Source organism: Stylophora pistillata, chromosome 7 (assembly GCF_964205215.1).
Source record: "Stylophora pistillata chromosome 7, jaStyPist1.2, whole genome shotgun sequence".
Lineage (NCBI taxonomy): Eukaryota > Metazoa > Cnidaria > Anthozoa > Scleractinia > Pocilloporidae > Stylophora > Stylophora pistillata.
The window spans coordinates 22,222,381-22,237,874 of NC_142525.1; the positions used below are offsets into that span (position 1 = coordinate 22,222,381).

General features: G+C 39.3%; 1 protein-coding gene and 1 pseudogene across 1 annotated transcript in view; one reads left to right on the plus strand and one right to left on the minus strand.

Moving 5' to 3' along the window:
• LOC148727108 (protein bark beetle-like) overlaps positions 1–13,380 on the minus strand; it is a 28,021-nt gene extending 14,641 nt beyond the window's left edge. Inside the window, exons 1-4 of the mRNA XM_088728231.1 lie at positions 12,891–13,380; positions 12,423–12,570; positions 9,510–9,985; positions 8,393–8,642 (exon numbers count right to left, since the gene is read on the minus strand). Coding sequence (XP_088584357.1) covers positions 8,393–8,642; positions 9,510–9,985; positions 12,423–12,570; positions 12,891–13,352 — 1,336 coding nt within the window. The 5' untranslated portion in view covers positions 13,353–13,380. The remainder of the gene's footprint in view (positions 1–8,392; positions 8,643–9,509; positions 9,986–12,422; positions 12,571–12,890) is intronic.
• LOC148727109 (uncharacterized) lies at positions 411–5,909 on the plus strand (annotated as a pseudogene).
• Positions 13,381–15,494: the final 2,114 nt, after the last annotated feature.

The window sequence follows — 15,494 nt, forward strand, 5'->3', positions numbered from 1 at the left end:
CGAGTGAAAAGATCACGGAATCACATTAAACCGAGATGAAATCGAGTTCTTTGGAGATGTCTTCACCAAAGATAGATTAGAGCCATCACCTGACAAAGTAAGATCAATGAAAAATTGCGGAGTACCTGAGAACAAAGAGGCTGTGTGAAGCCTTCTTGGGATGGTAGGCTACCTGGACAACTTCATTATATCAGCCAACCAGTACAGAAACGAAGTTTCACCTGGTTAAACAAGAATCAGCATTCAGAGAGATACAAGGCAACATCTCAAGTGATAGGACTATGGCATTCTCTCATTAAAGCAAGCCCATAATCCGCTGTACAGAGGAAAGCTTTAATGAGGATCAATTAGCAGCCCTAGTCTAGAACACAGACAGATGCATACAACCAGTACTTTTCATCAGCCGCACAATGACAGAGACCGAGAAAAGGTACAGTAAAACCGAGAAAGACGCATTGACAATCCAATCAGCCAAGGAGAGGCTGAGAATCTACCTACTGGGAGCACCCAGATTCCGAATCGTGACTGCTCACAAGCCACTAATACCTTTATTCAACAAATTGAAGACCAAGGTACCATCAAGAATCGAGAAGAGGATCATGGAAATGCGAAAGTGGATTATGAGTTTATGTAAGGACCTGGTAAGAGTGAAGCAGACTCCTAAGACTACCTTTCCAGACACCCTGTGAGAATCAAAGAGGAAACTCAGAAAGATGAGGTCAGGGAGAAACACAAAAGAAAAAGACCTGGAACCCTACCCACATGTCAAACAGGAGCTATCCGTTGCTGAAGGACTTATCTTCAAGGAACACCGAATAATACTACCACCAGCAACATGTGTCAAGTTATCCTTAATGTTAAATACCTTAATAGCCAATGCTCCGAGTATCTGTCCAAAACACTAACATGGGTTAGTGATATTTCTCTGAGGCAGTCAAGGCATGAAAACATGACCCTCAGATTCCCAAAATACTCGCTTGAAACAGAGGGAGGAAGGACCTTTGCAGTCGCGGCAGTGAAAGAATGGAACAAGCTCCCCACTAACATTAGGTTTATTCAGAATGTGAAGCTTTTTAAGAAAAATTAAGCGAATTACCTTAAGGAATCATACTCTGGTCTCGACAATTTCTCTATTTCCTAAGTTAAACTCTACTTTAGTATTTTAGTCATTAGTCATTTTATTTATTGCATGTTATGTAGAATACAATGAGGGCCACTAGTTTATCAGTTTTAACTGTGAAGTGTTTTTACCCTCATTAAATAAAGTTATCTATCTTATCTATCTACAGAGGAAAGTGGTCAAACTAAGACACAGCCTAGGATACTTAAGGAAAACCAAGAACGAGCAAATTCTGAGAGAGAAATACTCGTTTTCATTGATGAAAGGCATGATCGACATGGCTGTTAACCAATACTTTGAGTGCCAAGTACCTACTAAAGGAAACAGAGAAGAGCCAATCAAGGTGACAAACATCCCAAACCGACCATGGGGACACAGTATCCCTAAATCACAGTGGGCCATACTCAGACCGTCACTACAATCTCATCCTGATCGAAAATAGAACCAGATATCAAGTGGCAAAATCAGTATCTTCGACCGACTTCCAGACTTGCAAGGAGAGATTGAAGCATATTCTCGCTACCTATGGAACTCCGAGGAGAATTGGGAGCGACAACAGACCCCCGTTAAATTCTAAAGAATTCAAGGAATTCGCAGAAAAAGTAGGATTTAATCACCAGAGGGTGACACCCCTCCACTAAAGAGAAAACGGCGAAGTAGAGAGATTTATACAAACCCTAAACAAGACTAAACAAATTGCAAGTCTGCGAGGCAAAAAATACCTTGAGAAGCGATGCCAATTTAAGACATGCAGATCGCTTACAGATCAGCACCACACCCAACCACAGGAGTAGCGCTCAGCGAATCCCTATGAGAATCAAGCTAGACTATAGCGAGCCTTAAAACCAGTCACATGTGAAGGATGATATCATTGTAAATATCGTAAGGCCGACTGGGTTTCTTTGAACGAATTGTTTATGAACATTCCCTGGAACTGTGCATATTTTTACGATGACATTGACGAAATATGGAATGCTTGGTCAGACTTGTTCTTAACTGCGGTCGATCAGTCAATCCCGAAAAAGAGGAAAGAAAAAATGGTCAGCCTCCATGGATAACAACAGAGATTATTAAGATCTGTAAAAAGAAGAAAAAGCTGTATAGAATGACCAGAAATAAGAATAAAGTAAACCTAAAGCAGAAGTATAGAAATTTAAATAATCGCCTAATATAATATGGATATATCAACAAAGTTGAAATGGTAAATTAGCCACCGTAATGATTACAAAAGCTGACGTTTCGAGCGTTAGCCCTTCGTCGGAGCGAATAGAGGAATTGTGGGTTGTGTGTGCTTTTAAAGGCAGAAAATGGAGCTACGTTATTGGTGGGAGCATGGCAACGACAAAAACATGAATAAATTAGTGGAATGAAAAGCGTTCGTTGATCCCTGTGGGATTTAGACTGCCGGTTTGAAAGATGAGCTTTTGTTCAAGATTTTTACGGCTTTCCGTGCCACCTAAGTGCAAGGAAAGACCGCAGATTGCCATGTGTTGCTTAGAATGATTAGGTAAATTAAAATGTCTAGCGACTGGTTTCGATGTGTCCTTGTCATTCCTTTCCACGTCTCGAAGGTGTTCTCGGAATCGGTCACCTAGTCTTATGCCTGTTTCGCCAATGTATATCTTTTTGCAATCAGTGCAAGTTATGCAATAGATTACATTGGCGGAGGTGCACGTGAAGTGATCGGTAATCTTAATGGATCGTTTAGGTCCCGATATTTTATCAGTGTTGTGAATGAAAGGACACGTTTTGCATCGTGCACGAGCGCATTTAAAAGTGCCTGGTTGGTCATTAGTCTGAAAAGAACTTCTGACCAAAAAATTGACTATGTTTTTGTCGCGTTTGAATGAAATGAGCGGAGGCTGCGAGAAGATAGTGCTTGTCTCTGGATCGCTTTGAAGTAATTTAAAGTTTTTAAGAATGATGGATTTAACTGAGTGGTTGTGAGGGTGAAACGTGAGAGTGAATGGAATGCGGTCGGAATCCTTCGAGACGTGGAAAGGAATGACAAGGACACATCGAAACCAGTCGCTAGACATTTTAATTTACCTAATCAATCTAAGCAACACATGGCAATCTGCGGTCTTTCCTTGCACTTAGGTGGCACGGAAAGCCGTAAAAATCTTGAACAAAAGCTCAACTTTCAAACCGGCAGTCTAAATCCCACAGGGATCAACGAACGCTTTTCATTCCACTAATTTATTCATGTTTTTCTCGTTGCCATGCTCCCACCAATAACGTAGCTCCATTTTCTGCCTTTAAAAGCACACACAACCCACAATTCCTCTATTCGCTCCGACGAAGGGCTAACACTCGAAACGTCAGCTTTTGTAATCATTACGGTGGCTAATTTACCATTTCAACTTTGTTGATATATCCATATTTTTTCGTTACTCCCACCGACGCAGCCCCAAACAGTTTCTTTCGAAACTGTCAGCCTTTATTCATTTGAATTTATGAATAGTTACTTTGCTTCAGTGTTTACTTCAGAAAGAATGGAATCTATGCTAAATTTCCCATAGGTCTTGTTGGAAGAGCTTGGTTCTATCAGGTGTTCACCAGACGATGTCTTGAAAATTTTAAAGGATTTGAACCCGAACAAGTCTCCCGGCCCAGACCAAATTCATCCAGCAATACTGAACTGTTGTATTGTACTCGCTCCTCATATATGTGATCTTTTTAATAAATCACTATTATTGGGTACAGTTCCTTCTAAATGGAAAGAGGTAACTATGTTCCAATTCATAAAAAAGGTTCAAAAAACGAGTACAGAAATTATCACTCAGTTTCTCTCACATCCGTTGTTTGCAAATTCTGCGAGAAAGTAGTCAGAGAGAAATTATTAGACCTCTGGATATCAAACTCTATCTTCACTCCAGACCAATTTGGTTTTTTGAAGGGTAAATCCTGCCAATCACAACTTCTGGAAGTATACAACGAGTGGTTCATGGCTAGAAACAAAGGTCTCATAACAGACGTGGCGTTCCTTGATATTTCAAAAGCATTTGACTCTGTCCCTCACGAACGATTAATGTTGAAACTCATGGCCTATGGTATTTATGGTGAAGTTCTATCATGGTTAAGATCATTCCTCACGAACCGTTTACAGCTTGTGGTTATTAGGGGTTCAAGTTCGTCATCAGTGCAAGTTAAATCTGGTGTACCACAAGGTTTGTTAGGACCGGTGCTATTCCTGATTTTGATATTGGCAATACGCTATCCTCGTCTAAAGGTTGTTTACCGATGATATGAAAGTTTACCGTGTGCTCAATTGTTGGGACTTCGATACCATTCTTTTCCAACAAGATTTGGATAAACTTGAAGAATGGAGCAATGATTGGCAATTGAAGTATAATTGCGACAAGTGTGAGGTAATAAGGATATCCTACTCCAAAGACATGTCAATTCCACAGTACAACTTGCTAAATCAGCCTTTAAGGGTAGTGAGCGATACAAAGGACCTTGGTTACATTTTACAGCTAACCTTTCATGGTCACTACAAGTTGAAAAATGTTCAAAGAAAGCAAATGCTGTCCTAGGATTTTTAAAGAGAAATGTTGGTACTAAGAACTCAAAGATCTTCTCCATGCTATACAAATCTATGGTTCGTCCTATTCTTGAATATTGTGCACCAGTTTGGAGTCCGCACTTGAAATAGGACATTTATGCTCTGGAGAGAGTTCAAAGACGCGCATCCAGGTGTGCCCTTCGCGAAAATGGCAAAGACCTGTCTTATCAGAAAAGATTGGATATTCTACGTTGGCCTACCCTAGAGAAGCGAAGAGAGTATCTATCACTGGTGGAAAGTTTTAAGACAGTTCATATAGTTTAAATGGTCTAAATCCATCTTTTTTTATTTATGCTAGTGCCTTTCGTCCTCTCCGCTGTAATCATTGTTACAAATTGAAAGTCAAATCAGCTAGATTAAATTGTTACAAGTACTCATTCTTTGTCAGAATCGTAAACCTGTGGAATAAACTACCTAAAGACGTAGCTGAAGCAGAATCTCTGCGAATATTTAAGACCAAAGTCAAGAATTACCTTTTTAAATAACATTGTAAATATTTTGTAAAGTAAGTATTGTATATAGTTAAATCGCAACTTAATGTTCTTATATTTTGTAAATTCAAATAGATGTTCAACTAGATGATTATTTTGGAAACACCCTCGATAAGGCTAACCTCTGGTGTCTCCCTTTCTTTCAAATTATTTGTTTTATTTTTATGATTTGATTGAATAAAGTATTATTATTATTATTATTATTATTGACCAAAGAGAAGTAGAGTATAAGCAGGAAATGTAGCAACAGAGAGAAGAGAACGAGGGTAAACAGTCTGCTACCAGGAGACTATGTGTTAGTCAAGCAACCAAGAGAAAAAAGTAGAGTACACCCTAAGAATCTGTATTCTATGCTATGTGCAGCATCCAGGGTTCCCAAATAACAACCAGACGTGTAACCGATAGAAGAACAGTTTGCAGAGATGCCAGCCAATTCAAGTTAGGAAAATCAGTGATCAACAATATAGTTGAACCAGAGGTGAATGAGGAAACACAACCCCCACAGATAATTCGAGACCTTGAAATCCCAAAAAAGAGAACTCAATGCAGTGTACCACCCGATCAGACAACAGCCACAGTAGAATCAACCAGTGTGGACATGACACCGGAATTGGAAACTAAACTAACACAAGGGGCAGAACGTGATCAACTAGTGAACCAATCAGCAGTAACTAGGGCCAGATGGGGAATGAGCAAGCCATCATGCTTGAAAGATTATGTGTTAACTTAATAGGATATTAATGGACAGTTGATTTCAGTTTTTGTTTTAACTCTGTAAGAGTTAAGAGCACCTGTTAAATTGAGAGGGATGTATTATCCATCCCCGCGCGCGCGATGCGAACCTACACTGTATCATATGATATTTCAGTAAACTAGTTCTATCCAACATGACGGGTGTTTTAATGATGGTCTTGCCAAAAAACATACTCTATGGATCATATTATCGGCCTTGCAGCTTTAGACATGAATCTATGGTCTTAAACAAGGTATTTAAAGTACTTGCGTAGTGCGGTGAGACCAGAATGATTGTCCAAAACAGGGTAGAAGACCTTCGTCCAACGAGTTACATAGGATCCTTACTACGAGAAACATGTACAAGAACTAGGGAGAGTTCAGAGAAAGGCATCACGAGCTTAACTAGGAAAACTCTAGCCATTAGTAGCAAACTCTTGAGGCCATCTTTTATGTATAAACTCTCCCATAATCTCACGGATTTTTCATTAGCAGCCTATCCAAAACAGCTTCAAGCTCAAATGTTTAATTTATAGTTCCAAGGGCTGCGACAGATGTTCTTTTTCAGTATTTTTTTTCTCACGAACAATCAGCGAATGCTCCTCCCTGTAAATGAAACGTCTGTAGACAGTTTTAAATCCAAATAAGCTTATATTTCTTGAAATTTCATTGCATTGGTTTACTTTTTTTAGAGTTTACATTGTCCTAATACATTTAAATTTGATTTTTGATATTCTTCTATTTAACAATTGGTTCATGCTTTAGCGTGCACTATCGAGTTATGGAGCACGCGGGAAGTTTGGAGAGCACGAAAGAAGCGTAAGAGTTGCCCGAGGCGATAGCCGAGGCCAACTCTAGCCTCTTGAGTGCTCTCGAAACTTCCCACGTGCTCCATAACTCGATAGTGTACAGCTGAAAGCATGAACCAATTGTTTTAGAACATAGCCGGTAGAATTGTGCATCAAATCCGATGGGAAAAATGGACAACAATATCAGTTGAAGCGAATCGTGACGGCGCTGATGCCGAGTCTCCTTTTCCTTTGTTTTTCTCTTTTTCTGCCTCATTTAAGAACTCTAGCCCAAGGGAAATGGTCGAAACATTGTCTTCGTTTTCGGACTAGTAGGCCGAGTTTCTGTTTGTATCCATTATTGTCGCGAAATATATTATTTTTCCCGCGCTAACAATTGGCCGCTCGCGCGAAAAAAAAATTTCTGGCGAAGCGATTTGCTGACGCTGTCAGCGTGCACTATCGGGATTCTGGGCACGCTTACAAATATTGAATTTGATTGCGCGGTTCTGCTAGCTGTGTTCTAATAAATAGTTGGTGTGATATCCCACGATTTGACAAATGGGTGCATGGATGGTGGCAGCACCTGAGCTCTCCAGAACGTTTCATAAGTTCACATTGCTGACATTAGTAGGCCAAAAGCTCAACGCAAAACTGCTCGTTTGTTAAAATTTGGGGAGAGAAGCGAAGATTTGTTAGTTTCAGTTGAAGAATCGTTCCTGGGGGTGTAGCTCAACAGTTTCTTATGAAGTTGCCAAATCGTTCGTCAAAACGCCCATTTAGGTCATGTGGTAACTTTGTTAGAATTTCAAAAGATAAAACTAGGTCAACTAAAGCTATAAAGGAAAACAATTGCATCAATTTTGATTCAGAAATGCAGTAAGCATATCCATTTAATGGTTTGCCACCCAAATATTATTTAAAAAAATATCAAAAAGGGTTACATGATATTGATGAATACAGAGAAACAGAAAAGTGACTCTTTGGTTCATGTTATAAAGATTTTGTCATAATTTTACATAACCAATATCGTTCACATGGATCTTTTATTCTCAGTCTCGAGGCCGAGGTGAATTGCTGAATTTCTGACATGCGTAGTGGGGTGTATAGTGATGCCCACGTGTGGAAAACAATGCAAGTGATGTAATACGCTCAGGACCAACGGTTTTGTATGTATGTTTGTATAGCATGTATTTAAACTATTTTTATAGCAGTTCTTTTTCGGTTAAGAGTAAGTGTGTACTGGACGTTAATGAACGGTTTTCAACGGTGTACTACTTATAGTTCTCCTCTCCCGTTTCTGCAGTGGTCCCATATCACAAATTAGTAGTCTTATGGTCAATAGCAGTTTGACAAAGTTCCTGCTTTTACAAAAATTTACCATCGTTTACCTTTAAAAGGTAAAAGATGGTTTCATGAAGTAAACGACCGCCTGACCGACCGACTCTATGGCTGGTTTTCTAAGCCACTGATTGATATATTTGTACTGGCCGCCTGATTAACGGAATCCCTGGTTATCTGAATGATTAGCTAGCTGGCTGGCTGGCTGAGGAAGTAACTGGCTGACTGACGGACTTGCTCATTTATTTCTTACAACTGGCTTGTTGACGGAATGACTAAATAACTAGTTGAAAGACTAACCGATTGATAAGTGGGCTCAATAACTAACTGCTCGATCATTTGATGGACTGACCTCTATCCTCTGTGACAAGGAATTTCAGCCTGGTTTCCGTGCGGGCTGCATTGAATTGAAATCTAACGTAGAGCTCGTGACCAGAGCTTACGGATGGCATGACAACTTGACCGACACTCGTCGATTGATTCAAAAGCGTGAGTTGTGTAGCATTTGTTGTGTTCCCGTCGTGCACAAACAGCTCAAACCTTTCCCCAGTAAAAGATTGATAATGCACGGCCAACCGTTGTCCAGGCTGAGTTCTGAAAACCTTTTGGAAGAAGAGGGGCTGTTACTAAACTTCAAGTGCAGCAGCGAGTTATGCAGTTTAACTTTGATCCATTCTCTATGTAACGTCACGCTACACCTCTGAGAGCAAGGTATTCTATTACACAGAGAGGGTCGGAGCAAACCTGCCTGAATGAATTTACTGTTACATAAGAAGCAGCTTAGATAATGGTATAATTTGGATATATCAACAGAATTGAAATGATAAATTGGCCACCGTAACGATTACAAAAGCTGACGTTTCGAGCGTTAGCCCTTCGTCGGAGCGAATAGAGGAATTGTGGGTTGTGTGTGCCTTTAAAGGCAGAAAATGGAGCTACGTTATTGGTACGTTAGATAATGGTAGGTGGCATATAATGACGGAAGGTACGTTTAGACACTGCATTTTCCATCCCTTACCAGATTCAAACGAGTCTATGCTGGCTGATCAAACGATTGTCTTCATTAACTAGGTATCGCCTTACTGGGAAGTAGTTTTTTCGGTTATAAGGTGACACGTACAAGCAAATTATTAATAGAAGGACGCACACTAAGCCATTTATTTACAAGGCGGCTCATCAGTAATATGTATCTTGACAGTCCCAAAACTAATTTCTTGACACTCATTTTCTTGTATATGGTCAATTATATCATTGTGAACCATTGGCAAATCAGTAAATAAAATGACTAAAGACCGAGTAAAAGCTTGGTGAACCAGTCACGAATGGTACAAGTTTGCATCTTATTGCTCAAAAGAGTGGCGCTATTTTGAAGTCTGAGCCTATCCCAGAACGAAGTATAGCCAGACCAGTGTAGTCCTAGATTTTTCGACCCTTAGCTGAAAATGAGCCTTTTATATTAACACTATTACCTTAGTGCAGTCAACTCTTGTTCGTACTTTACCAAGTGCCTGGAGAGTGATTGGAAATGTAAGGTTATCCACATCGGCCGAGCAAAAATCCAATGGATCAGAAACTAATGCATTATACGAAATCCCGACACCAGTTGTCGTGTTATCAACGGCTGTGTTCTCAATCGTTAATGATTTTGTACTTCCCCGGAGTTGCATACCAGCGTATTGGTTGTCTCTGATACTACTTTCAGTTATGGTCAGCGGAGATCTCAAGCCATCAGACCTCACACCATGCACGCATTCCTTGATTGTTACGTGATCAAGGTCAGGGAGGTATTGATCACCTTTTATTGCTTGGTAGGCCTGAATTACGTCCACATATTGCAGTGCGGAAGCTTTAAGCGAGTTGATAAAATTTATTCCTTTCCAGAACACTTCGTTTGCCAGAAACTTTTCTAGGTTGTGACATTCTATTCCAATGTCCTCACTATGATCTAATAGAAACAGGAAACAAAGTTGTAATTACTTCAACAAATAGTTTCAACTATATCGTCAAAAAGAAACAAGCAAGGAAAAAAACAAAATCTAAGCTAAGGGAACCAGATAATTCCGGCTGATCTAAGCTGGGACGTCTCCACCTAATTTTGCATGACTCATCTAACTCCCGAACGGTTATGTCCGATTTCGGAAGATTCAAGTCTATCGATATCTCGGGATTTTTCAATTAGATTAGGATGGTTCCTCTGCCATCTTGCTGTTTTCGTTTGTTGTTTCAGATGGGAAAGTTGGATTCGATTCGGTTGTAACAAATCCCAAGCTGTTAGATAACGACTGTTGGACGAGACTAAGAAAAGCAGCACTAGAATCAGTTATTGTCCGCGAGACACTATCAAATCACAATATCCTGCTATCGTTTCTTAATCGATCACCGAGTTTGTTTTGGACGATTATTTTTGAAAAGCAAAAAGCACGCGCTGCCTTACCAGGGTAATGGCAGTGTTTACTGAAGAGCTCTGTTACTCTTCCACTACATTGGGCATTTTTAGCACGTAAATCTGTAGGCTTTCGGCCAATAATAAGAGAAAATTGCTAAAAAGTTTGGTTTTTCTGCGTTAATCATCTGCGAAACTACCAAAAAACCTGACGGAGTGTCACTGACGAGGATAAGTTAAGTCGGTAATTGTTAAAAACAGGTAAAAATGACAAGACATCAATAAGCTTAATGATTAAAAAGAATCAGCATCATCAGGCTTTTTCTTAGATCAAGCAGGCTGACACATGCAGAGACCTGGTAACGTCCGCCTTTATCAATTACGAAATTTGATGGTAGACTAGAGCTTAGTTACCGAGGAAAACGAAAAAAATTCTTACGGATTTGTAAATCGATAACTTAACGTATATGTGCACGATCCCTCGCAGTAAAGCACTATTTAAGCAATAGTGAAAATCAGACCTGAAAAAAATTCAGGCCTGTACGGGATTCGAACCACTGACCTCTGCGATATTAATGCAGCGCTCTACAAATTGAGCTAACAAGCTAACTGGGAGCAGGCCATCAAATTAATTCGACATAAACCCGTAGATGATAAATCAAACAACAAACATATGAAATACATATATATGAACTGCGGTTATGAAACGAAATAGTGCTTTACTGCGAAGGATCGTGCATATATACGTTTCATTACCGCAGTTTATATATATGTATTTCATATGTTTGTTGTTTGATTTATCATCTACGGGTTTATGTCGAATTAATTTGATGGCCTGCTCCCAGTTGGCTTGTTAGCTCAATTGGTAGAGCGCTGCACTAGTATCGCAGAGGTCAGTGGTTCGAATCCCGTACAGGCCTGAATTTTTTTCAGGTCTGATTTTCACTATTGCTTAAATAGTGCTTTACTGCGAAGGATCGTGCACATATACGTTTCATGACCGCAGTTCATATATATATGTATTTCATATGTTTGTTGTTTGATTTATCATCTACGGGTTTACGTCGAATTAATTTGATGGCCTGCTCCCAGTTGGCTTGTTAGCTCAATCGGTAGAGCGCTGCACTAGTATCGCAGAGGTCAGTGGTTCGAATCCCTTACAGGCCTGAATTTTTTTCAGGTCTGATTTTCACTATTGCTTAAATAGTGCTTTACTGCGAAGGATCGTGCACATATACGTTTCATAACCGCAGTTCATATATATATATTTCATATGTTTGTTGTTCGATAACTTAAGTAACCTTGTTATTTTGATTAATAATTCTTGTGAGCATCCTGATTCAAAACATGAAAATCTACCTCAAAAAAGTCTTCTTGCGTTAGTACACGTTATTATATTCCAGAATACACTCCAAAAATGGTATGTTAATATTATCTTTTTCGATGGGGAAAGTATGGATAGAATCGTTGCCAATAAAACAGAAATAATTGGTTGCGCCCGATTTCTCTCCATTTTTATAAAAAGTACAGATAAACCTGGTTTTATTGTCGCACGTCACATTTCATAGCAGTTACAAATTGGTGTTGGGTAAAATTCTCGTTTTTAAGGCCCTTTGTCCCCCCTAATCATATGTCCTCGTATAAGTGAATATAAGCTCGGGAAATTATCGATATTAATGATTACAATACATTAGACTTACTAAGAAAAAGCTGATAAGTCGAGGACATTCAGTGGCGTGTGAAGTTGACATGATGACCCAATATCTGCAGCGGATAATGCAGTTATCTTCTGGAGTTCAAAGTCTACCTAGCTAGTGTGACGTTAAAGAAATCTTCCCCCAAGGTTGACCTATTTGACCGGCCTTCCAAGCAAGTAATGTAAAACATTTCACTTCCGAGCAGAATATAATATGATTTTGCCATCTTGGTAGAGAACTACACTATATCTATCTTTACTTTTTTAAGCGGTTTGAACTAATCCAAATCTTGTAGAACTAACCGCAATTATGAAGTGAGACTCCTCGACACTTCAACAAGCTGTTCTCAGACCCCTGACAGTCCACGTCGTCCAACCAGATAGGCCCGGTCCCTCTGCCGTGAGTATAAAATCGTTTTGCTTCCAGAAAACCCAACTGTCTGCAAGCAACCTACAAATGGAAATAATAAGAATCGGAACTTATTACATAAAAAATTTCAATCTGGTCGATAAATTCTGTGCACAATTAGTGTTACCACTAAACCCCCCTCCCCACCCCCCTCACCCTCCTCCAATGAAAATTGTCAGTACCCATCTATGCTCTTGTGGGTAGAGAAAAATCATAAAGATAAAGTGTTTCTCAGTACTCGAGTCAAGCCGCGATGGCCGATAGGATCGCGCTGGTATTTATCCCCAACTGGACGAAAAGGGGAAAAAAAGGAAAGGAAAGGAAAGGAAAGTAGGAAAAACTGCAATGTTTACAAAACTGACCTGAGCATCCCTCATATCAAACCTGTCATCGCAAACAGTTCCCCATTGTCCATTTATGAAAATCTCCAACCGTCCAATACGGTAGCTGTTTCCCTCGCTGAGCCGAATTCCATCGTTATAAAATGCTGTAAAGTTTAAATCTTCCACGTTTACCGAGCTGTTTGCTGATATTTTGGAAAAGACCACTCTATTATGGGCATCTCCTTTTGCCTGTAGTGAACCCTCAACTTGCAAAGAGACTCCAGGCTGAAAATACAACGTAACACCCGGTTGTACCGTTAGGGTGACGTTTTCGGTCACGACCAGGTCTTCATACACCTCATAAGCTGAGTCATTCCGAGTAAGTACCATATTGGTGGTGATGTTACCACCCAAACTCCTGCTTTCGGTTCTTTGTGTTATAAACAGTAATAGCAGACATACAATTGGACGGGTTAGCGGTGGACAGTTTTCCGCTTTCATCACGAAGAGATTGGCTTCTGAGTCTACAAAGGAATATAGTTCTTGTGAGATAAGATTAATAGTCGCACCTCCTTCACACTATAAAGTAATTCAACATTATGATTAAGTGATGGTGTAGTCTGATCGTCTGGGTGTAACCTGGGAGGAACTGTTGTTGTTAGTGGTGACTGACGTTTCCACAAAACCTGAGCGCAAGTCATCATTGGAGTCAAGAGAATAGTCTTACAGCCAATAACATCACGGCAAAATTAACCAATCATTTCACACGAACTGGACTTGAGAACATTCGACTGACAGCAACTATTCTCTTGACTCTGATGATGACTTCCGCTCACGTTGTCGAAACGTCAGTCACCACCTCCGACATCAGTACCTCTCAGGACTAAACCCACTCGGACGATCAGATTACACTATCACATGTAACTCACGGGTTCAAACCATTTACTGTATAATAATTAAGGTTTGGCAGAATGCTACGTTTTCTATCTATTACAAAGTCACTGCTCTCCAAAGAACCATTTCAATCTTTTGCTATGATTGCAAGGTGCATGTGTAATTGCTAACGCAAGTCTTCTATCCTCCTGTTTATCTTAAAGTAACTTTTAAACGGGAGGCTCTTGGTTATTTACAGAAGGCTAATCCAGGAACTGATGTTTGTTGTATTTGTTCATGTAAAGTGATGCAAGAATATTTGGTTTGTCTATGGTGTTATACAATATCATCATAGGCTTGGTTTTCTTCAGTTAAAAGAAAACATTAGATTTACTATGAAAACTCTGATTGTTCGAGAACATTTTTTCAATACAAAATGGCGTGTGAAGTTTACATGATAACCCAATGTCTATAGCGGATATAAGGTTATCATGTCGAGTTGAAAGTCTTCCCAGTTTCCAAGCTGCTCTTCTGTGTAGTGGTCTCAAACTTTTTCAAGCTCAGAGAGAAGTGTCCTCTTTTACAGATCGTTCAAAAATTTATAATAAAACAATTATTAAATTCAAATTTCAGCTTTCTTGTAACTTTTCACTGACATAATGTTTCCGATAGAAAACACTATGAAAGAACAGTAACAACGATCCCCAAGCCTGTAAACTATAGTTTTCTCCAGTAGAAATGAGTTCAATTAGGTAAGGTGGGTTAAGACCATGTATGGCTTTAAAAGTAATCCCCAGAACCATTGAAAATATGTGTGACTTAAGAAAAGTTGTGCTGTGATGAAAAATCTACTCTCCTGCAATATCAGGCTCACAGCAGCGTCCTCATCTCTCTCTAATTTATAGTTTCATAATTTATAGAATTTGGAAGCACTTCGTAGAAGCTGTTCTTGTAGTCTATACAGCTTGATATATATAAAAGCATATGAAACTGTTTCTGAACATTCATTAGTTAGGTACACGTGTACCTTCTAATTCCCCTAATATGATAAAGATCATCAAAAGCTGAAGAACTGCAGGTTTTCATTAATTTCCTCTCATGGCATATATTAACGCGGATTCTAGACCCGTTGAATCAAATTTTATTTCAAAATGTCTTTCACCTTAATTCTGACGCATTGGAAAGGAATTAAGACCAACGTTGACGCGTAAAGGAAAAATAAAATTAAGAAGATCGTGAGCTTTTTAGCTGACACCTTGCCCACTTAACTACGTTGGGATATCTCCTAATATGTTTCACAGTTTCAAGTTAAATACGGTTTGAGGAGCTTCATTTTTGCAGCAGATTTAACCAGCTTATATTTGTTGAGTTCGAATTTTTCCAAACTGGAACACTCAGTTTTTTATTTTAAATCCTTTCTTTGCATTCTTGTAAGCCTCAAATATTCATATCAGTAAACATCAGTCCAAATGATTGCACTAGTCAAGTAAATAAGTTAACTCATTTAAGTTGTTTTGTTCAGAGCCTCATTGCTCTGATAAGGAGTAAGTGCTCAAAAAAAGGGAAAAAATAAGCTATATGGGCTTTACACACCCATTTAAACTGGGAAGGTTATTTACCATTTACAAAATATTTCCGGAAATTTCGGTCCAGAATTTTTGTTCGGTAAAAACGGTACGGGTCGTTTACCATTTGCCTAAATTTTCCGGATTGTTGCACCACGCTAGACAGGAGAAACTGATCGACTGAGATTTGCTATTTCTGACAGCC